The 24,762-nt window shown below is 41.0% G+C and overlaps 2 protein-coding genes across 3 annotated transcripts in view; one reads left to right on the top strand and one right to left on the bottom strand.

Annotated features, from left to right (window-relative positions):
• Positions 1–24,762, top strand: part of PSMD1 (proteasome 26S subunit, non-ATPase 1) — a 61,688-nt gene that overhangs the window by 22,116 nt on the left and 14,810 nt on the right. The gene's annotated exons all lie outside the window — the stretch shown is intronic.
• HTR2B (5-hydroxytryptamine receptor 2B) lies at positions 8,902–15,701 on the bottom strand. The gene is made up of 4 exons (XM_075864116.1): positions 15,491–15,701; positions 14,349–15,056; positions 11,709–11,909; positions 8,902–10,557 (listed from the first exon to the last, which is right to left on the bottom strand). The coding sequence occupies exons 2-4, from the start codon at positions 14,677–14,679 to the stop codon at positions 9,659–9,661; spliced, it is 1,431 nt and encodes a 476-aa protein (XP_075720231.1). The 5' UTR covers positions 14,680–15,056; positions 15,491–15,701; the 3' UTR covers positions 8,902–9,658.

Genomic DNA, 24,762 nt, shown 5'->3' with positions numbered 1-24,762 from the left:
GCACACTCTGGCCCCGCACTTAACGTAACAGTCTATATGTTTTGCCTGGAGTGTTCTTTTTGTTGTGTGAATTTTTTTTTTTTTAACACTTAAAGGGGTTGTCAAATCTTTTTCTTTTTTAAAATAATCGGCCTGCTGGGGATAAAACAAACAAATGTACAATATAAATTATATGGCGAAAAGTATGTGGACACACTAATTATTGAATTTTAGTATTTCAGCCGCACATTGAAACCGGTACATAAAATCAATCACAGACATGCAATCGCCATACACAAACATTGCTTGTAGTATAGGGTCATGCTGAACAGCTCGGTGACTTTAAATTTGGCAATTTCATAGGATGCCTCATTTTCCACTCTCAGCTCCGCGCATCTCTGAGTACTGAAGTGCATGGCGCATAAAAATCACATATCTGTTACATCACATACTATAAAGTTTTCAACTGCCTCTAGAAGTGAAGAACTGTGTGTCAGGAGCTTCATGAATTGGGTTTCCATAGCCGAGCAGCTGCACACGAGCCGAAGATCACCATGTACAATGCCAAGTATCGGATGGTGCGGTGTAAAGCACGCCACCACTGGACTCTGGAGCAGTGGGAACGTTCTCTGTAGTGATGAATCACGCTTTACTTTCTGGCAGTCTGATAGATGAATCTGGGTTTTACCAACCAATATAAATAGTTCTTACTCTAAAATTTGATAGAAGGTAATGGTCTGAGACTGTTTTTCAGGGCTTGGGTTTTATTTCCAGTGAAAGGTAATGTTAATGCTGCAGCATACAGAAACTTTAGACAATGGTACGCTTCCAACTGTGTGGAAACCGTTTAGGAAAGACCCTTTTCTGTTCCGGCATGACTGTTCCCCTCCGCACAAAGCGATCTCTATTAAGACATGGTTTGACAGGTTTGGTGTGGAGGAACTTGACTGGCCTGCACAAAGCCCTGACCTCAACCCCATTGAACCCCTTTGGGATGATTTGGAACGCAGATTGCGTTCCAGACTTTTTCAGCGTCTGTGCTGCTGTCACCCCTTGGACTCATCCTGCATTTGCAGCAGGCTGTGGAAACTGTATTGTGCATGGGGACAAAACATCCGTCAATGGTGAACAGAGGATGACTCCTGGAGGGTAAGTGTGTTGCAAATAAGTTTTTTGTTTTCTTTTTGGTTGTTTTTATACTGCAGGTTGCGATTTTTATTTTTTATTTTTTTTTTATATTTTAATTTTTTTTTAAGGCCAAACATGGCTATATAACTTTACAATATATTGAGGACTATGTTTATATTTCAGTTTAACCTCATTTTTGTTGGAAGTTGCACAGGTTAAGTGGTCACTAACTTTTCAACAAACTTTGTATAAATCAATATAAGACAAGTGGATATAAGAAACTTTCTAATATATTTTATTAGTGAAAAATGCCTCTTTCTATATATTGGGCTCCTCTCCCCCCTTTTTAACTGTTTACCCTGTCTGAATTTACTGCTAAATCAAAGATAGACTATCGGATCACTGAAGGATTGGGTTACAGCTGCCCATAGAGGTCTATGGAGGAGAAAGAGGGAGCCGAGGCAGACACACAAAACTTGCTAGAAGCTGCTGCAGCATCTATATCTCACCCCAGTTCTGGAATTCCAGCTACACTGCTTATTACTTCTGTATGTCCACCATGTTGCTGCTGCTTCTATAGATGTGAAAGAGATGAGAGCCATTATTCTCCGCCCACTAGCTCAGAGATAACTGAGAATTAGATAAAGCCTGCAGAGGGGAAAACTGCTAAAAAATGTCATAGAATGGCCAAAATAGTGTAAGCCCTTATTCACACGAACAGGTGTGAAATCGGCCAAAAACGGCTGTTTTTCAAGGCCGATTTTCATCCGTGCGGGACCTGATTTCACAGAACCCTCATAGACTTGAGTCTATTGAGGTATCCGTGAGAACTGGCAGAAATAGGACGCGTCCTATTTTTTCAGGGGCCGTTCACGTGGTCCGTTAAAAAACGGCAGTGTGAATAGCCCCATAGAAGTACATTGATTTGAATGCAGCCGTAAAATGGTCGTCACACGGCCGATTATCCCATTTGTGTAAATAAGCTTTTATTCCTCATGTACACATGACAGCTTATCCTGAAAAGTCACCAGAAGGGTTACGTACGCTTTAAAAAGTCGCATCTAAAGTTGCACATATTTGTCTCATCACCCCAAAAAAGAAAATGGGCAAGAAAAGTAGGTCAAGCTGTACTTTAAGACAAATAAATTGTATGGCTGGGAATAGCAAACATTAAAAAAAAAAAAATTCAAATAGGCTGAAGTTTCCAAATGCACCAGATTTGGTAAGAGGATTTTAATAAATTAGTTGCAATTCTCGCCAACTACTAAAATATGCTAGTATTAATAAATGTGGGACAATGTGCTTCAATTCCTCGCCATTTTTAAGATCTCTGATTACGTTTAGCCACATTTCTTTTACAAGGCCTATTGATCTTTCAGCACCATCATTTGTATGAAAATTGCAGGAGCTGAAAGGACACGATCGCGATTATACCGGTAGTTATCGTTATGGATGTGACTACTGCTTACCCACATAGATAGGCGGAAAGATGTACTCTGAAACTGCCGACAGGACTAATATAAGGCGCTGGCACGGAGCTGGTGGGCAGACGCGGTTAAGGACATTCGCCAGCCTTTTTTTTTTTTTTTCAAGAAATTCCATTTTCCTGTTCTTTGCTGTTAGCTGAATCACTCCTGCATGTAGAAAGGTTATATGTTAAGGTTATGCTCTAAATGCAACTCCCTAATATAATAAGAATTAAATATGTTAAAAATAAAGTCTTTGGCTTTCTGCATCACTTAGCATATTACCCAGCAGGGGGTGCTATTATGCCATCCATTATTCTTTGGTTTTTTGCCGGCATGGGTTAGCGCAGATTGATTGTTCTCTTCAGCCCTACATATACAGAAGGGAAATTCCATGCGCGTTTTCCAGTGTTCAATTTTGTATACAGATCCGAAGGCATTGCTGTTGACAGACTTTGCTGCACTGTACACAGCAGTGAATCGTCATGCTGTTCACATATGCTTTCAGAATATCCCTACGTTTTCCGTTAGAAGTCAATGTAATACGTAGCACGATGTGCTTGCTGCATTGCCGGGTTTACTTCGATACAGTCCTTTTATAGCTTTGTGACACAAGCCTATAACTTGTGTATTCAGAAAACAGTCCTCCGTCCTTTTGACCTGTGTGATATTATTCTATTTACCTGCTTTAGACCGTTTTAGCTTTTGAAGACTTCCATGTACGTGTTTAGTGTTTCTGCGGATGTGTGAGGGGAAGGAATGGAGCCACTGGGCTAATTGTAAGCAGTCAGAGGTGTGATGGTAGAAAGACGATGGTGCCAGCGACATGAGTCACCGAATGTCAGCCATGTGCAGTCGTTTTGGGCCAGCTGGTTGATGTCGGAGAAATAACAGAGCCCACTGACTAATTTAATTTCTGTAGTTTGCGAGAAAGGGTTCTGTTCACTTCTGGCTTCCAAGGCATTAAAGGTGAATTGCATGGATTACAGGAAACTCGGGGATAAATCATCCGCTCATATTCCGGTCTTGATCACTGAATCGTGACATTCGGACTAAAAAAAAAACTTGTAAATGTGTCAAATATAAAATAGAATATTGTGATTTTTATAGAGGCATTGTTTACATACTGAATCTCTGTACGGAATTACCGTTGCCCATGTTTTCTGCTCCTAGTGAGCATAAATACCTGCCCGACTCCAACTTTATTATGTGATGGTGTTTTCTGACCGCAGCTGCTTCATAGCCCTTCTCTACCTCCAGTCTGTGTTCACATAAGCATGGTAAAAAAAAAGAAAAATGATTTGTTTGCATATATGGTATTGCTGCTTTAAAAATTTTTAGGTTTTTGGGAAATGCTTTCCTGCGGTCAATCTCTTTTTGTGTAAGCTGCTTGTTCTCCATACTCTACACTGCAGCACTGCCAGTTTATATTGGCTGATTTGTATAAGTGCAAGATCACCATGAAGCTAGTTCAATGAGTACTTCGTTTCGTTACAGCAAATAATTGTGCAATAAATAGTTATACAGTTTTCCAATATACTTTATGTATCAATTCCGTCAAGAATTTTATTTGCAGTAATTTGATAAAGTTTAATTGTTTGTTCCCAATGGCGATGTAATTGCAAGGTGCCGACGGGTTTCCAAGGTAGTCAAGGGCCTAACAAAGGCCCCCAGGTTTGCAAGCAGTGTATGCCTGTTAGGCCCTAATAGGATGCCTACCAGTTTTACACTGACCGGCATGATACACTGCAATACAGAAGTATGGCCACGTCTATAATGACACAAACTAGAAAATAATCACGTTATTTAACAAATATGATTACAAATATAAATGTAAAATTCCAGAATTGGTATTTTCTGTTTATCACGCCTCCTAAAAAATTCATAATGTACAAAATGGTACCGATGAAAACGTCAACTCCTGTCCTGCAAAAACTTGCTGTTCTCTTCCACCATCCCCCGCAAGAAAAAAATTATAAGTTATACAGTAAATTATGTGTACCCTAAAAAGGTGACATAAAAAAATACATCTCGTCACGCCAAAAAAAAAAAAAAAAAGCCCCCATACGACTGACCATGGAAAAATAAAAAAAAGGTCTTGGAATGCAGCGATGAAAAAACAAACAAAACTTTCTTGTTTGCTAAGGCCCATAATAGACTGGTCACTAAAGTGTTAAAATGATCAGGTATCTTCCACACATATAATCACATGCTGTGCCCAGTCTCATGGCCATCCATGGTGCTGTTGGTGTGTGTATATGCCACCGCTTTAAGGTGGTTTTACACGGGCAGATCTATTTACCACCTTTAAAACTAGAGCCGATGACCAATACAGCTTGTCGATCGGTGCTTGTTTGCTCTTTTCAAACCGCGCACTAGTCCGCGAGTATAGAGACGAACAATCGTTACTGCAACCATTTGTCCCCAGGTATTTGCATCGTGTGAGCAGCACATTCCGTGTTTAAACGGGACACGCCTATTATACAGGCCAATGAACAGGTGAACCAGCAATCCTATGAACACTCGTTCCCGATCATTTCCCTGTAAACGGGGCAGAGATCCAGCTGATGAACAAGCATACGCTTGTTCATCAGCTAATATCTTTTATGTGGCCAAAAAAAGGGTCGCTACTTTACAAAGGGAAATGTGTAAACGGGGATGTGCTGCCGACCTGATGCAAATGCCTGTGGACAGATGATCCTCATAATTAACAATCATTGCTCCGTTGGAAGGCAGCAGACGAGCGCCAATTGTTACGCCGTATCGTCCTTTTGTCACTGTTTTAGAGGTGGTAAACATGGGTGATATTTGCTCATGTAAAACCTCCTGGAGATGTGCTGCTGACTAGATACCATTTTTTTTGGCCACATAAAAGATGCGAATAGCCGATGAATAGCCGATGAACAAGCGTTTGCTCATTCATTTATCAGCTGAACTTTGCCCTGTTTACACCCGGCAATGGTCGTCCATACGAATCACCCGATCATTGGCCGCGTAAAAGAGCCTTTAGGGCCATTCATTTACCAACCATTCTACTTCATTCTTAAAACTCACGGAGGTCTGCTGTTTCTCCTGACTTACCGTTCATTATAGATGAAGTGTTCTAGTTCATCCTCTACCTTTAGCACGGTTGTCGTGGGCACTTCTGTTTTTGCCAGCTTACATGAAAGAGTAATGAATCAGTCCTTTAAGTAAATGCACCTATGTGATGGTTTAAGAAATTAAACATTAGCGCTTTCCAAATGCTTGAAGAGGGTCGTTGTATCCAAAAAAGGGATGGGATATTGTTGGTGATAGATGAGCTGGGAGATAAAACGTCAGTAAATCATTTTCTTACATAAATAAGTCATATATGGAGTTCACAAGGAGAGCAGCGTTTCATGCAAGAGAATAAGCCAGGTGTGGCAGCTTGGGGATATATAAATATAGTGTGTGGGTGTGTGTGGTGTGTACGTACACGTGTGTGTGTGTACGTGTACACGTTTAATGCCATGTAGATGTTGATCGAAGTGCTAACCACTAAAGCAGTCCTATCCAACCTGTGCCTCTCCCAGCATGCCCTGAGAACCAGTGGGAGTTGTTTTGCAACATCTGGAGAATCGCTGGTTGGAGATTAATGTGTATGTTTGATAGGCCAAGTACTGTAGACTATGGTAGCCAGTTATCCCACTGGAGGAGCCACTTCAGCTTTTTTTTTTTTTTTAGGAATTTCTCTACTGTCAATACAATATGACGCAAATGAACACCAGTATCAAATTTATGTGCTTTGGCCACTTCTGGCTTTTGTCCAGCTCATATACTTGAATCATTCATTCTTATAAAGCCAGTCATTCACATTAGATAGCTGTCGTCGAACAGGTATATCTATTTCAATTGGGAGAGGGGAAGAAGTCCTAAATCCCTCTGGCAGCGGTTTATCGCTCGAGGAACAAAGGATCAGGCATGTTGGTCTTTCTTTTCCCCAATATCTGCTGTCCAGTTCCTTCACACACCTTACATTGTCAGCCAGAATGGGTGGGATCAGACTATTTTAATCTGTATGGTCATCTTAGGCTATTTTCACACTGTCGTTAGGTTACATTCCGAGAGGGTACTGTTTATTTTTTGCTTTTTTGACCAGCAGAATATTCTAGTCTGTATACACAAAAATATAATCGACCATATGGGAACTCTTCGGATACATTGCAAAGCAAATCCTTTTATATATGCCATAGATCATAGAATAACAGACCCCATGACACTAGTGTGAACAGAGCCGTACATACAAATATGTTTGACTTTAAAGTGGTCATACACTTTTGGGTGTGTCCATTCACATCTTGATGCCTGTGTGTCTCAAAACCAGTTGGACTTCTAGCGTCTGGTGCCGTGATCACATTGGCTTTAATTACCTGCGAAGCCGTCGGGGCCAAAATCTTTGTGTCTCGACATCAAAAGGTATGTGATTTTATGTTGCCTTAAAGTCGAGAAACATTTCCGGCATGGCGCATGTAACCGCCAAACCCAAAATCCAGCAAATCTGGATCTTTTTGCGACGGTCGTGTCCCAGTCGCTCTGTGTCACATGAAACATTGCAACCACATAGGCAGTCATTAGCTGCGATGTCACAAGCGACATGGCTATTTTCAAGTTTTGCGTTACGTGTAGTCGTGTAGCCCCCAGCCTCCTTAAAGGGAGTCTCAGCATGTTTTAGGCTAACAAATGGCTGAAACCACAAGTTAGCGATTTTGTAAAAATATATTTCATTCCACTGCATGCCATATGCTGATTAGGTTGGAGTGAGCTTACTTACTCCCTTACACTCTGCAGTTGATTGATGGCTATGCTCGTCTTCATCGTTCTACAGGCAGAGCCCTCAATCAAGTGCGGGTTTGGAGCTGTAAATGTCGGACACTTCCTATTCAGCGGTCTCTCCAACCTAATTAGCATATGGTGCATGGCGAAATAAGTTCTTTTTTACCCTGATGCAAGCCCTATGATCTACCTCACTGGCAAGTACATCTACCCTATCTCTAACTAGCGGTGCCAGTCGTTAGCCTAAAATGTGTAATGGTGTCCATTACTATATAAATAAGGATGGTCTAGTCTTTTTATGGGTCTTTTTTTTTTTTTTTAAGGATTGCAAATGTGTAACGCCTGCTCTTGAAATTCCTTGTTTTTACGTCTTAGTGTGTTTATTTGGTACTGTTTCTATAACACAAACATTTACTCATTGTGGTGTGTGGGATTGTACCTGCTGAGCTTTCCTGGCTTCCTCCTGACATTCTGCACATAATTTTGAGAGGCAGGACAGGTGCTTGTGCTTGGGAGGTGTTATACAGTCAAGTAGAGGGGTTCAACTAGGTCTTCCTAATACCAATCACTGAAACCAGCATTCATGTCTAAAGCACAGGCGTGCACATATAATATAGCTGAGGTGTCCCAAGGTTTTCTTTAATTCACCACTTACCAGGCTATAATGTCCTACAGATAGATCTGTAAATCTAGCAACAATATTCTGGCCAAATTTACTCTGTCAAATTTTTGCGGCCAGTTGTAGAAACTCTTCACAAAACCCACATGTTTCAAGATTTGTTTCTGCAACTTTTTTTATATGTAATCTAGTGGTTCTGTTGTGAAGAACCTGCTAGGACATGGCTTAAAGGGTTCGTTCAGCTTTACTTTTTTAGGGCCAGAAAATGCACAGAGGCCATGAACAATAGTCCGATTATTGTCACTACTAAGGACTGACATCTGGGTATGCTTCACCTGTGGCCGGGATGTGTACCCATGGCTGCAGGTTAAAGTTATAGACTGAAAGTTTGAATTTGGGTATAGACAAGATCTTAGTAGGTACCCAAACCTGATCTGTTAATAGAAACTTATTTTTTTTTTCCTTTATAAAACAGAACAACCTCTTTTTGTCTAGGACAAGTTTTTACTCTGAGAACATTTTATATAACCGGATAGGTAAGCGTTCGTAACTAGCTACTCGTTCACACAGGAGAATCTGATTGTGGCATGAAGGAGACTGGAAACTGAAAACCACCCCCCCCCCCCCTCCCGTTTGTGGTGGGCTGATCCTCCTTTTGATCTAAAAAGACTTGTAGGAGAATTGATTTTCCGAAAGGGGCCTTAGCGCCTCTGTGCATTAAATATCCATTATCCCATTCCTCAGTATAGCAACAAAATGAGATTCTCTCTCCCAATGTTCTTATTTATTTCCTGCATGATTCCAAGACCACAGAAAGTTAAATGTCAGCGTTCCTAATGTTTGTTTTTACCGATCTATAAATACATCCACCGCTCAGAAATGTTTTCACAAATCAGAATGGAATACCAGCACGGCTTTAGTTTTTAAGGTTTATTGTCTGGTTAGTCTTCACATACTAACAGCAATAAGTACAATCTGCCAAAAGTGACTGCACTGAACAAGAACGCATTTGGTTTTCTCATAGCCACTGCGGTGTTCGAGACGTCCTCTGCGTAACATGTAACATGGCCGCTTTATTGGCGGTTTACCCTGTTTAAAGACTTGCTGATTTTTATTGCAGAGCGACACCGGGTTGTGGTTTTGTAATTGTTTATGCCTTACAACTGCCGTCATATCAAGCCTACCATCTCTGTCGTCATGTAGGAAATATGGCTGATAAGTACGTTGACTGTATGGAAAAAAAGAAGATTGGTTTACAGGTAGTGGCTAATGTGTAAGATTCATTGCACGATCTCCTAAAACCAGACGTTTTGTGTAAAGTGATACTGGAATGTTATTGAAATCACAGCTTTCCAGAGTACTTTTATGAAAATATTATTTTAACCAATCGCCATTTGTAACGTTCGGCTGTACTTTTTCAAATGTAAATCCCAGTGATGCCAGGTGAAAGCAGTCCCGGAGACTGTGAAGGAGTTCCTTTTCTCCAGGTGCTTTTTATTGTTTTATATAAATATGTCCACACAGGCACGGCCATAACACCAAGACTTTCCGAGCAGTGTTTAACCAAAGTGAGGTACAACCTCCATGTACAAAGTAACATTTTTCTCCATATTTAGCAATTTATAAATATATTCAGAAATATCAGATCAAGCATTGCATTTGTATGTCTGATTTATACGTAGCTCACTTGCTCGTCAGTCTTTCCAGCTTCGTTTTCAGTGAGTAATAAGGTGTCAAGCAGGATAGCAGATGACTCAAGCTGAGCGCTCCGTAGTCGTCTTGGGCTCTGGTACATGACTGGGTTTATCCCATTTTTCATGCCGTGTTTCATGATCAGCTTTGAATTTTCTGCCATTGAGTTCCGAAATGATATCCGACTAGAGCAGTTTCGGAGGATGCCTACTGGCCGCATGCCACGAAAATTGCAGGTGATATAACGCCCAAAGGCGTCTCTGAAGGTTTTGTTAAATAGAGTGTAAACTAAAGGATTTACACCAGATGAGACATACCCAACCCACACAAAGATCTCCATTAACATCTTGATTACGTCGGGATCACAGTCATTTGGATCACAGAGCACTGAAGCCACGTTGGTAATAAAAAATGGGCACCACATAAAAACAAAAAGGAAAAACACTATCCCCAGGACTTTGGAAGCCCTTTGCTCATTAGTGATGGTCTGCATTGACTTCTTTCCTACACTAGAAAGCCTTCGAATGGGCATTTCATCACTGTTAAACTGCAATGCCCGTTCTCTTCTTTGGCCATCTAGCATGGCAACTTTCTCTGGAGAGGAACCAGGGCCCATGTCCCTCTGGAAGACTGTTGATACTGTAGACCAGGTGAGGCGCTGAGGAGGCTTGTTCTTGATAAGATAGGCCTTTTTCCTCAGTAAGTGAGTGGTCAGGAAGTAAATGACCACCATTATCCCGAATGGGACAAAAAAAGCAGCCATCGAGCCATAAATAATAAAGTACTTGAAGTGCTCTGTCCGAACCACACAGGTGTTGTTTGTGTTGAAGATAGTGTTTGGGTCTAGGAGTCCTTGGATCGGTATGGGAACAGCGATGCCTGAAAAAGAATGAAGATCATTTACTCCTTGTGTAAACTTGTATGAATTCTTTTCAAGCACTGCACTGAAGATGTTTATTTCTTCGACTATGATACCCTTCTCAGTGCATAACTCCTTGACATTTATTAATGTGTTAAGATTAGTAAAAAAACAATCGTGTAAAACGGTTCAGTTGGGTTTTTTTTTTTTTTTTTTAAAGCTCAATTTATTTTTATTTTTTGACAAGTTGCATCATTTATTTACCTGTTATATAGTATTTAGGCTGAAAATACCTCCTCTACTTGCCCCACCGTGTGTATCTGTGGAGGAGAGATTCCATCTTAAGCACACGCTTTGGTTACTGGTCAGTTACGTCTTTTCAGAAATGTTTTATTTCCTGTGCTGCCGTACAGCTGCCGCAGACTCATTACCAAAGCTTTAGCATGCAAGACCCAAGTAATCTGATCATTATGCACTGTAAGCTATATCAGGCCAGAATAAATTAAAGGAAAGTGTTTCTGATCCGTAGTGTAGGGAAGCATAGGGATAGTTTTTCAGCATGTCCCAGTTCTGCAGAGCACCTCCACAGCTGCAGGATTCAGAGGATCAACGTGTTGTCATAGCCCTTCCAACTAGCCGGGGCCGTTGCCAGTTAGTCTACTTGCTCTGGATTACGAGCGGAGGTTGCACCGTGTCTGACATTTGTATAACCTCCGATTTTGCATATTAGGGGAACCTTTTAGTGAAGAAGCAAGTAAAACATGTGTTTTGCGAACATAATATGTATTATCTAATCTTGTTCTGCTTCTCCTTTACTGGCGATTCACCATCACTCATAGACTTCCATGAAACTTGATGTACCTGCTATTGTCTATGTTCTGGCCTTAAAACCGCGGGCACTTCACTTGATTAAATAATTGATATACTTAATTAGTTGCTGTATGTCAATGGACATCAAACCTAAAGTATTCAGCTTATGAAACGAAAACTTTTATAAAAAGAACTGATCATATAATGGACGAATGTGTGTGTGTGAAACTTTCTGGAGTTTCTTTAGACTTCTATCGTCCGTTTCGGCCCATGGATGATCCACTTTTCACTACTGTACACATTTATCTAAATATTGGACATTGAACATTCTTTTTTGGTTTTAGTTTTGGATTTGGCTTACCTGCGGATATCAGCCACACCACTGCAATCTTAATGAGCGTTTTGGCTCTGGTGTTGTATTGACTGGCCTGGATAGGTTTCTTGATGGCAATGTAGCGATCTAAGGATATGGCACAAAGGTGTATAATAGATGCCGTAGAAAACAGGACATCCAGAAATAGCCAAATTGCACATAGGCATTGTGGCAGTGGCCAGGCAGGTTCTGAAAAAGACAGAGACAATGGTCATTCTGTATTCCTTAATGTCTCTCTCCATTTATCTGACGTAGCCAATATAGTTAGAAATAATTTGGGCAGAATTAGTTGTAAATGTCGCTCCTAAGAGTATATACACGTGGTGCAGTTAATTCACAAAATCGTGACAAAACTGCAGCATTTGCCATATTTTTAGATGTACTCACGGCAATAATTTGCGATTTGACCGCACCACGTGGCTACATGGTGTGAGAAGCAAACTAAATATATAGTGTCTGGGGAAAAAAAGTCTCAATTATGCGGATTGTGTTTAGTTGTAATAAGTAACTCTTGTATGTTATGACCACCTCTATTTAGGTGTTTCCTTGCTATCTGTGTCTAGGGAAACTGAAGAACAATGTAATATAGGTACTTTTACAGTAGTCACCCAGCTTTCCGAGTCTCTCAAATCTGCCTAGTTATTTAGGGGTACACGCCCTACTCCAACTAGATTATTCAATAGATTTGGTATTCCGAAGTGTATTAAGGTTGTGACCACCTGTTTGAGCTCTAAAGGTCGCACTTTACTACAGTACACCAAGTACATCTTACCACCCGTACGTGCAGCTGATGGTTGTCCAATGTGGAACCATCCCTTGATGTGCCTACAACAATTTTTTTTATTTTTATTTTTTTTACTAGCAACTGAACTTTTTCTATTCTTTGACAGCAGTCAAGTGATTTCCATAAATATTTACAGGAACGTCCTTGCAAATATATGAATATATTCCGAAAATAGGTGGGATGTTGGGCAACTTTTTTTTTATTTTTTATTTTTTTTATTTTTGACACGAATTAATGCATGCAGATTAGACATTGGGTACATACTATTCACCTTATACAATATAAAGGTAAGAACAGCATCCTCTTTAGCAACTGCTAATTGGAGGTTTGTTTTTTTTCGACAAATATAAATTTCTATTATACTGTTTTTGTTTTAAAATTTTGAGTTTCTCTGAGAAACACTTTCTTTTAGGTTTGCTATATGTTTCTCTGAGAAACACTGTTTCTTTTAGGTTTGCTATATGTTTCTTTTAGGTTTGCTATATGTTTTAGGTTTGCTATAGGTTTCTTTTAGGTTTGCTATAGGTTTCTTTTAGGTTTGCTATATGTTTCTTTTAGGTTTGCTATAGGTTTTTTTAGGTTTGCTATATGTTTCTTTTAGGTTTGCTATAGGTTTTTTTAGGTTTGCTATAGGTTTCTTTTAGGTTTGCTATATGTTTCTTTTAGGTTTGCTATATGTTTCTCTGAGAAACCGTTTTTTAGGTTTTCTATGTTTCCCTTTCTATTCACTTTTGAGTTCCAAGCGCCACACCTTTTCTAATAGGCAGGAACTTGTCTTGCAGATGAATAAAATGTTTGAATTAACTTTGCATTTGTGGTTTTTATAGCTTTCAGCTAATGACGCTTCCATTGATTTACATGTGCTTTATACAATAACAGTGGCCGGTGATGGATTCTTTTTAATCACTGCAGCAAGTTTTCCAGCGCTCACGGTTACAAAGAACTGGGCATGCTTTGTGTAAGAATCCTCTGCTTATTTTAGTAAGCTAGAATGCCTGGCGCTTGATATTTTGTATTCTGGAGACAGGGTTGCCTTTAAGTTTACTTTTAGAATTAATTTTTGATTTTTGCCAATTATAAGTTCAAAATTGTGTGTCCTTGATCATATTCACTCGCCCAACAAGGATACAGATTTGTTTTACAGACCGTTTTCTCTACTTGACAGGATCGTAAACCATCTTGTTCTAAGGCGAGTAAAACCCATTTGTCTCATTCCCTTTGAAGTTGTAAAAGGAGAGTTACGTTTTTCTTCCACTGTGTACTGTATGGGGACTGCTTACGGCTGTATGCCGTAGCAAAGAAGCTCTTTGAGTCCTGCTGTCTGTCCGTGGTGTAAACATGCATGACGTTTGTGTAAGCACACCACTTCTTTGTAACGGAATATCGATAATAAAGACATGGGATAAAAAAAAGTTACATTCTAATTGTACGACAGACGCCATTGAAGCGGTCATGCAACAAAAGTCTATGTAGTTCAGCCTAAGGAGTTAATTTTTTTTATTTTTGACCAGTCGCTCTCCAGATCGAGCACCCTTCCAAGCAACTTTCGTACTGTAACTTTCTAGACGTCTGAGAGGGAATGTCATTGGGGGAGATGTGGAATGGGATTTAAGTGGTCACGTCCGAATTTTCAATGTTCAATGGAGTTAAAGCTTAAGTAGATATTTTACTAAATACATGTAGGCAAGTCACATATTTCCTATTGGAAAATATAAATTTGGCATTTTTATTGAAGAACTTGTGTTATATACAATATTTAAATCAATATAGTACAGTCATCATGAGGTTAGAAACACCACCTTGATAGTACAGCTGCTAAAAGGATTCACACTATTCATACTTACTGAACATAATGGTGAGGAGTGCGATTGGCATCACAAATATTCCAACCAGCAGATCGGCTACAGCCAGTGACATGAGGAAGTAGTTAGTAGCATTCTGGAGTTTCTTCTCCAGTGATACTGCCAAGATCACCAGGATGTTGCCCCCAATTGTAGGTACGATGACCATAAGAGTGAGGAGGGCAAGCCAGCACTTTGGAGGTGCCGTGTCCGTCTTGGTATCGTTGACAAAATGAACAGTAAAGGAATGGTTGAACTCTGGCATTGCCTGCCAGAGTATAGAGTTGTGGAGTATTCCAGGTAACCTGGGGTATTTTACAACTTCTTCATGCATGTCCCATTCACTTTGCTGTTTCTCATATACAACCCATGCGATTTGTATCCATTATTGTTCTAATTTAGGAGGTCTCCAGTTTTTTTTGCCATGCCTATGCGAATGTCCTTGATGCCACTTTGATTCCGGTTGTAAAAACGGAAAATGATCAATCAGGCTGTAAAGGTGTCTCCCATGTGGCACAGATGGTATAAGTCCACTTGTATCTTCCTCTAACTACCAGTCTTTGCAATTCTTTTTCCTAATCCACCAGGAGTGTCTTGATTTTGGTTGTGTGTGGGAGGTGGTTTTTTTTAACCCCTTACATGCCAAAGGTGCTGCTTGATTTATCCAATAGTCACTGGGTATAAAACTGTCAAACCTCTTGCCGTGATAGTCTAGACAGGACACGAACAGTATGTAACATATATGCATATCTCCATGAAGATTTTCAAAATATCAATATCCATGTTTTTAATATCATTTAAATGCCATGCTCAGCCCTTGTAATGAGGCAGATGAGGGATTTGTTTCATTTAAACCCATCTGTTTTGACCAAGCTTGTCTGTGTGATTTTGCTCCCCCCCAGTGTGGGTATTATCTGCTGGTAACCTAACCCTTCATCAAGATTTAACTCTTAACATTAGACCCCCCCAACCCCATGCTGATATTATATATATATATATATATATATATATATATATATATATATATTTTAGTGCTGTTGAGTATACGGGTAATATTTTCAATTGACAATATACTACTTTTGGCTCTACATTGGATTCACATTAACATTACATTGAATTTAATGTTCGCTAATTTTTGTACTCACCAAAACCATTTTGACGGGTTCTGTGAAAACTTTAATTGTATTGTGCGCAGCGTTTGCTTTTTCATTTGGGATCCTTGCTTTGCCCTGTTCAACACCACCTCTGATCTCTCACTTATCGTTTCTTTTCCATGGATACAGTTGATCCCAGCTCTCACACCACGTATCTGTGACCCAGGGGTACATAGTTGGTCTTCAAGTACTATGTGACTGTAATGCATCTGCACTTCTGACTTGAAGCAGTCCGTCTCCTTAAGAGAATCTAGTGGAGGTTTAGAGCTGGAGGTCAGCCAGAAGCCAGACTCCTTGATTTTCTCTTCTTTTTTTTTTTCCTCCTCCTTTCTTTCCATTCTGTCCCTCCCACCCAATCCAGCTGCACCCTTGGGGTCTTCACTGCCAGTTATTGACTGACAGACCCCCAACATTATTCGCCAGATTAGAGGGTTTTTAACACATTGTGTGCTAGAGAATAGATTACAGGGACCAAGCATCTAATTAAAAGCAGACTTATGCAGTTTATTCGTTTTCTTTTCGTTTACATTGTCTGCTTTTGACTTTCCTGTTTTTTTGGGGGGGGGACAGAAACAGTATTTCTATCTACAATAGTATATTATGTGTGAAAATGCAAGTAAAATGTTATACTCTGTTGCCTTTTTTTCTTCAAATAACCTTAAAAATATAGTATATGGTAAAGGAAAACCACAGTACAGAGTGTAGTGTATATGCGAAGGCAAAAATAATTGAGTTAGGTGTCCATTCTGGTGATGTGTTGCACTCTGAGCGCAACACCTATTGTGGTGTATAGTGTGTCCGCTGCTGACGTGATCCCCTTCCGAACACTGGATCTTGTGAGTACTGTGGCTGTCTGGTAACTATATCTGAGAAAAACAATGTGGTCTTTGGAGGCGCTGCTGTAGAATGAAATCCAAACTAAACTAAGGTTCATATATTTTTTTTATTTTTTTTATTAGCGATGGGGTGTACATGACCAACTTGTTTGGGGACCGCACTAGACCCTACTTGTTACCCTCCTGTACTAATCAGATAAAGTATATAGTTTGGACTTCCTCACAGCAGTGCCTTCAAGGACCCGGTTTCTCTTCTCCTATAATAACCTTTTAAATATGTAGTGTACGTTGTATAAATGATCGGATTTCCACGAGCTGAAATGCGAGAAGACAAGTTGTTTTGTGATTATTGGGGTCAGCACCTTTGGGCCATATGAATCTTGCTGTGTATGAGGAGCCAAACAGAGTCTGGAGAATTTCACGTGCAGATTTTGTATACACAGGACAAGGCAATGCCTATACCTCTCCAATCAAAATGAACTTTTCTCCTTTCATAGCTACAGAGAAACTTCCCACACATTAACCCCTTAGTGACCTCCATAATCCCAACAAAATGTTAAACCTTTAAATTAAATTTTTACCATAACCCTTAACCAATTGACTTGGCATAGGTATGTAATCAAGATCAATCAGAAACTGATCACAATTAGATGTCAGATGTTCCAATACAGATCCTTCTATAAATAATGCTAAAATTAATAAGAAAAGTGAAAAGAAATTACGGCTCCATCAAATAGACTTGGTATTTTAAGGATCCCGAAAGAGAACCAACTAGTAAAAGATCCCTTTTTCTGTGAAAAGTCAGTTGGTTTTAGTATTTATTTAGTGTTCTTGAAAGGATTTCTGTGTGGGTTTTTTATTTTTTTTAATTTGTATTCTGTTCCATTGGAACGTTTCGATATTCTTAAAGGGGTTCTCCACTTTGGACCCATCCCTACCTGTTAAGCAGGTCTTTTGACAATCCGCTCTTTCAGTGTTCCCCTGCTCGAACCCCCAGCGATCAGCTGTAATCTGTTGAAAACCCGACAGTGTTCAATTTCCCTGCAGCACCAACACGGGAATTTAGGCATTACACAATGCCCATTGAAATGAATGTGTTGTCTGTGTAATACAGGACAGGTCCTCCAGAGCCAAAGACGTTCATTATAACCGCCCTCCACTCTGGCCAACAGATGGGGATCCTGAACAGTGGACCCCTCTAATAACTTAGCATTCCCTAATAGAGTATGTGAAAATGGGTTTCCCAAAATGGTCAATCACTTTAAGAATGTTTATTTTTTTTAAGTTACGATCTCTCATATACAGTGTATGTAGGCGCTCTATAGTCCACATTCCCATGCATCGTCTGTAAAACTGAACCCTATTTTCACAATTGTAGAAATTCTCATTTTCTGCCAATGGTTATTAGAGCTGTTTATTAGTTGGTAATAATAATTCTAAACCTGCGATTTCCACCCTTACTTCTGGTTTTTCATCTGATTTCTGGTGGCATGCTGGTTCCCTGGGTCTTGTGTATTATGTGTGTTAGGTATTGTGTTACATGTGGTGGATCCCCACCAGGGGCTGCTCACTTCTATCCCCTGCTGAGCTCCGTGTTCTCTTCCTGCCTTGGTATATTTTTATTGTACAGTTGTGAACACAAACACAATCAGGGTTGTAATAATGTATAGCATTCTTACTGTCTATCAGATGTCGGGTGGTAATGAGGGGTGGAACCTCTGCAGGAATTCAAGGGAATTAGTAAGTGTGGAAAGGTTTCTTCAGAAACTCAGTGCAGTCTGCTAAAGAAGCAACTCCTGTATTCTTCAGATGAGATGTGCGTAGGCTGCTTATTCATAGTGTATTTACACAGAAATGTTACCATTATGGCCATTAGAAGGCAAAGGCCGTTTAGGCTTCATTCACATCTGCGTTGGGGTCCCATTCTGACGTTCCGTCGAAGGTTTCCGTCAGAATGGGACCCTGAACTGACACGAACGGAAACTAGAGGTTTCCATCGCCATTGATTTCAATGGTGACGGATCCGGTGCCCATGGTTTCCGTTTGTGTCTGTTGTGAACCGGACCAGTCGTTTTCCTGGCAGCAATAGCGTAGTAGACAGGATGAAAATGCTGCAGAACTTTATCAAATCTCATTCACACGATCTGGAAATGATCAGCAGAAGACACGTGTAAAAATTAACCTGCAGCATGTAAATTTCTTTTGTGTAAACACTGTGGAATATCTGCACGGAGGTCTTAACCAGTTGAGGACCACCCACTATGAAATATAGCACGGGTTTAAAGAGGCTCTGTCACCACATTATAAGTTCCCTATATTGTACATAATGTGATCAGCGCTGTAATGTAGATTACAACAGTGTTTATTTAGAAAAACGAGTTATGACCTATATTAGCTTTATGCTAATGAGTTTCTCAATGGACATCTGGGCGTGTTTTACTATATGACCAAGTGGGCGTTGTGGAGAGTAGTATATGACGCTGACCAATCAGTGACAAATCAGCGTCATACACTTCTCTCTATTCGTTTACACTGCACATAGCGATTATAGCTATATCGCTATGTGCAGCCACATAAACACACAGTACCGTTACTGCAGTGTCCGGACAATGAATATACATTACCTCCAGCCAGGACGTGATGTGTATTCATTCTCCTGACCACTTCTGTAGCGTCTCTGAGACTACAGCACAGCGAGATCTCGCTGTAAATGACAGTTTACAGCGTAATCTCGCAAGACTACGCCTGCTATGCTGTAACTCACAGAGAAGTGGTCAGGACTGTGAATAAACATCACGTCCTGGCTGGGGGTAATGTATATTCATTGTCAGGACACTGCAGTAACGTTCGTGTTTGTGTATGTGGCTGCACATAGCGATATAGCTATATCGCTATTTGCAGTGTAAATGAATGGAGAGAAGTGTATGATGCTGATTGGTCAGCGTCATACACTCCTCTGTAAAACGCCCACTTGGCCAAAAAGTAAACCACGCCCAGTTGTCCATTGAGAAACTCATTCGCATAAAGCTAATATAGGTCATAACTCCATCAAAAAAGATAGTTTTTCTAAATAAAAAACACTGCTGTAATCTACATTACAGCGCAGATCACCTCATGTACAATATAGGGAATTTATAATCTGGTGACAGAGCCTCTATAAGCTTGATGACTGAGTGATTGACTGCCGAGTACCCGACATTCAGCTGGCCGGAGACTACCAGGGACACTGGAGAGGAGATATAAGCGGTTTTCAAAACATTTGTCTTCCCTGTACTCATGTACACAGCGCTCAATGAGCATTGTGTATAAAATAAAGGCAGCGGCACTAGTCACATGATCGCCAGGATGGCGGTAGTAGGAGGCTGCTGGGTCTAACTAGACCCAGCACAACCCTAAGGGCAAAGCCAGCCGTTTCTCCATTGACTTCCACTTCTATTTAGTAGGGTTCGTTTAGACGAGGCTGAAAATTCCGCTGCGGAGGATAGGCTGCGGTGCGGAATTTGGTGTCCGCAGCATGCAATGGATGTTGCGGAGTTGTGGTGGACTGGTTGCGGACTCATGGCGGAATTTCTCCATTGACTTCCATGGAGATTCTAATTTCCGCAATGAAGTCCGCAGCTGTCATGCACATGTTATGTGTGCTGCGGATGCGTCTTGCTTTTTTGACATGACATTTCTTCATTCTGGCTGGACCTATGTATTTCTAGGTCTACAGCCAGACTGAGGAAGTCAATGGGGCTCCCGTAATTACGGGAGCATTGCTAGGAGACGTCAGTAAATAGTCACTGTCCAGGGTGCTGAAAGAGTTAAGCGATCGGCAGTAACTGTTTCTGCACCCTGGACAGTGACTACCGATCCCAATATACAGCAACCTGTAAAAAAAATAGAAGTTCATACTTACCGAGAACTCCCGGCTTCCCAGGATGACGTTTCAGTCTAAGTGACGGCTGCAGCCAATCACAGGCTGCAGCGGTCACATGGACTGCCGCGTCATCCAGGGAGGTCGGGCTGGATGCCGAAAGAGGGATCCGTCACCAAGACAACGGCCGGTAAGTATGAAATTCGTTTACTTTCACTAGGGAAAGTGCTGGCCCTTCTCTCTATCCTGCACTGATAGAGGGAAGGGAAGCACTTTTACCGCAGTCCGCAGCAGCTAGTCCGCATTAATTTACTGCACATTTTGGGCAGATCCGCCGCAGAATCTGCAACGCAGATTCTGTGCGCCATTGATGCGGACAGTTGCGGAGGAAATCCGCCACGTGTGGGCATGCCCTAACAGTGACTATAGTCACTAGAACGGTTCCCAAAAGGTATCATGTAAAAAATAAATAATAATGTCCCCCAAAGGGCTTTTATGACAGTTTTAAGGCCCTGGTCACACTGAGTTGTTTTTTTTTGCAGGCAAATAAAATCTGCCTAAAAATTCCTTCAGAATTATGCATATAAAAATAAAATAAATCTACATTTAACACGAAAAAAAAAATCAAAAAATGATGTCGCTAGGCCAACCAATAAAAACATTCTAGTCGTTTTAATGTGTGCTAAAAATGGCTGAATGGTCCCTGGTCCTGTAAACTGGTTAGCGGAAAGCTTGCTGATGGCTACCATTATCAGAGGTTGTTTTTATTTCTTTGGCATCAATATGGGCCTATAGTCAGACCTCTAGAAAATGAACTGGCTCATGGGGTGGTCCAAGTGACTCCTAAAGACTGCAGTGTTTTAGTTTTCTGCTGCTTTTTTTTTGTAACATTTTAAATTTAACATGCTTAGCCACTAGAATTTGCCGGCACTTGTATGGACCATAACCGACTTCAGGAGTGCATGGAACATTATAACTGGAGAATTGCGTATTTAGGTGGGGTAATCGCCTCCTCTTATGTCCTACCGTATACGTCTCTTTATGTGTCCATCATTACTATGTTTTGTACATAGTTGGAGGACTGTATCAGTGGATCCGCTTGTAATTTATAACTATTGCTATATATGGGCTTTAGAAGCAGCACAAGGTTTTACTCGCTATGCACTAGTCACCTTTGACACTCATACCCCTGCTGAACTCGTACGTTCACTGAGGAGTTTGTGTAATGATAAAGGATTCTCCATAGGACTTAAAGATTTTTGGTTGCATGGATGCTGCAGTGCACTTGATGCAGGGCTAGATAATACACCAGTCATTAGACCTTTGATGCGTGTCTTTTTACCAAGTCTCTGTGTTGCTGCCAGGATGTTTCAATGCATGTCATCAGCACCTCCGCTGAAGGGGGATAACACGTTCAGATCTGCACAAGAGCTTGGAAATCTGTATCTTGCCTGTGTTACCAAGTTAGTCTCAAATATATTTGGAACATTGTTTAGCAGGTACCAAATAATAATTATGGCAACCTTTCTTGGAAAGTGATCAGAAAAACGATGTGGTCTCCAAGGAGATGTAGTTAAAGGGGTTGTCCAGTCCCTAAAAATTGATAGCCTATCCTCCATGGTAGGCCATCAATAGCTGATAGGTCAGGGTCTGATTTACACAACTCACAGGTGTTGCAGCCTTCTGCCATTCACTTCAATGGGAGAAGATGGCTCTGATACTGTGAATCCCTGCTACATCCACGTCGACAATTCACAGTGAGCAAGTCTAAATGAAGGGGAAGCAGCGGTCCTACGAGCGCTGCACCCCTTTCAAAATAGCTGATTGGCGGGGGTCCCGAGAGTCGGACCCCGACCCATCAGCTGGTGATTTCCTATCCTGGGGATAGGGCATTAAGTTTTAGGGACTGATCAACCCCTTTAAAGCCACATTTCTTAAGAAAAATTGATGAAAGTGGGACATATTTTATCGCAAAACTGTACCTGCTCATTGCAGACTATTTTCTCTCCTGTCAGGCAATTCAAAATGCGCCAAATTTATTAAAGGGGAGTGCGCCTTTCTTAATACATTTAGTACAAATTGCTCCAACTATCTTCTTTACTTAGGCCTGCGTAATATACGCCAAATGTGGGCTATAGTGTTTACTATCATGTGGGGTGGACCATATATGGCACAGAACAAACGGTTTACCTCAGGATTTACAGGACTTGTTTCTGGAGAAGATCTTGGCTTCTGTGTCTATCTTAAGACTGAGAACTGAGGGGCCTATGCGCTGCTCACACTGGTGTTAACAATGCTGTGAATGTAGACTTTTTATTTTTATTTTTTTACTACATAGAATAGTGCAACGTGTTGCATTATTCTGGCCGTCAAACAATGAATAGAACCTTATCTCATTTTAGTTTAGATCAGGGGTCTCCAGCAGGCGGCCCCTGAGGCTGTCATCTGCGACCTGCAGGACACCGAGCTTCCCCAGAGCTGGACAGTAATGTCAGGAGCACAGCTGGAGTCCCAGTAGTATCGCTATGCCTGGGACTGCAGCTCTGGGGTTACCCCTGACATCTCTGTCCATATATGAACAGTGATGTCAGGAGCAGAGCTGGAATCCCAGGCAGGGTGCTAGAAGTGGCTCTGCTTCGGGACTCCAGCTCTGGGGTTGCCCCTGACATCTGTCTATATATGAACAGTGATGTCAGGAGCAGAGCTGGAATCCCAGGCAGGGTGCTAGAAGCGGCTCTGCTCCGGGACTCCAGCTCTGGGCAAGCCCCTGACATCACATTCCGGTCCAGGAGGATCCCCTGACGTCCCTGTGTATGGACAGTGACATCAGGGGCTCCTCTAGCAGAGGAATCACTGGCCAAAGAGTCAGCTGGGTATTCCACTCCTAGAGGGAGTCCCAATGGAGCTAACTACTGGGGGTGTCTGTGGCACTATCTACAAGGGGGGGTGTGTGGCAGCATCTGCCGAGGGCACTGTGGCAGCATCTGCCGAGGGCACTGTGGCAGCATCTAAAAAGGGGCTGCCTAATCTTGACATTTGTGTTTCTGCCAAACGCTGCCAACTGAGCCGCCGGACTGCATTTAGCGACACTTTAACTGTAAAACTGGATTGTTGAAATAAGCATGTGGAGAAATCTCACAAATTTCCGTTAAGTTTAAACCTAGCGGTATTATTATAGTAATGTAGTATTATTATAGTAATGTAGATCATAGTAATGTAGAAATATAGTAATGTCGATCCTAGTAATGTAGTATTCTTATAGTAATGTATTATCATTCGTGTAATGTAGTATTATAGTATTGTAGTATTATTGTATAGTAATGTAGTAGTATTGTTATAGTAGTTGAAATAACTAATTAACAATAATTTTGTATTGTATAAAATTTGAAAGTAATGCGGCCCGTCAACTTCACATTATTGCTTTGTGGCCCACTTACCCGGCCGAGTTTGAGACCCCTGGTTTAGATGATGAGGTTGCAGATATTTTATACGTTTTACACACGGTCACCTCTGATCTGGGTTTTCAGATGTTCCGTGTGAATGTCTTTTGCACTATGATGTGTAATAGAGAGTGTATGTATTTTGTCTTTCGTTTGTGTAGGACATTAATTGCATAAAATAACATTGTCGTTGTGGGGAAAGTACATTCATTTGCACAAGTTCCTCACGATTTCCTTTCTCTGTCTGATCCATCATAAGTATCAGACTTGGTAAATGTGATAGGTGGGTTGTTGATATTAAAAAAAGCGCAAAAAATGACCTGACTGCCGGCACTCCTCATGGTTTACATTCTTGCACAATGCTGCTGTGTTAACCAGCTGGATATTTCACTTTTTATAGTAAACAACCCCTTCCATGTAGCCTCTGCGGGGTCGGCTTCCTTCTTTATGGTAACCAGAATCGGAGCGACTCGTTTTTCCTGGTTTATGTGGTGCAGCATATACATACTTGTGGCACAGTGCTTTGGTTAATGAATTATTTTCCTTCATTCCAGATCCTATTCCTTATTGATGACCTGTTGTTTGACCTGATCTTCTTCTATTTTAGCAAATTATATGGATAGTGTTTAGTTTTAGTAGTGTTGTATTATTTATATGGCTATTACACGAAGGCCATTTTCAGACGAGCGATATTCACGTCCGTGTGCTGTCCAAGTGTATAACTAACAGCACACTGGCTGAACACTGAAACCTTTAGTCGATAGGCCAATATAGATGTAGGATTCTCTGCGCGGACCAGCGTGCACTTCTTTGGTACGGTTCTTGCACTAGACTCGCACATTCAAGTCAATAGGTCAGTGAAGAAAACCTGACCGCGCACAGATGTCCGAGTGCAGTCCGTTTTTCACTCTGGTTTTTCTAGCAGATGCTGAAAAGAAAGTACTGTCCGAGCGGCATCAGTTTTTCACGACAGGAAAAAACGGGCACCCTGAAGGCATTCTAAGGCCGGGTTCTTATGTAGCATAAACACAGAGGAATTTCCGCAACAGAATTCTGTGCAAAAATTCCGCAGCATTTACAGTAGCAGCAAAGTGGATGAGATTTAGAAAATCTCATGCCCACGTTGTG

This window comes from Rhinoderma darwinii, chromosome 4, assembly GCF_050947455.1.
Source record: "Rhinoderma darwinii isolate aRhiDar2 chromosome 4, aRhiDar2.hap1, whole genome shotgun sequence".
NCBI lineage: Eukaryota > Metazoa > Chordata > Amphibia > Anura > Rhinodermatidae > Rhinoderma > Rhinoderma darwinii.
Note: the sequence above shows the minus strand (reverse complement) of the source record. Positions and strands in the feature narration are given on the sequence as shown.

Bases quoted from the DNA above. Each gene is read 5' to 3' on its own strand.
- HTR2B (XM_075864116.1), bottom strand. From the start codon at position 14,679: ATGCATGAAGAAGTTGTAAAATACCCCAGGTTACCTGGAATACTCCAC. The intron at 11,910-14,348 runs GTAAGTATGAAT...TGTCTTTTTCAG, and splicing joins ACTCCTCACCATTATGTTCA to AACCTGCCTGGCCACTGCCA. The intron at 10,558-11,708 runs GTAAGCCAAATC...ATTCTTTTTCAG, and splicing joins GGTGTGGCTGATATCCGCAG to GCATCGCTGTTCCCATACCG.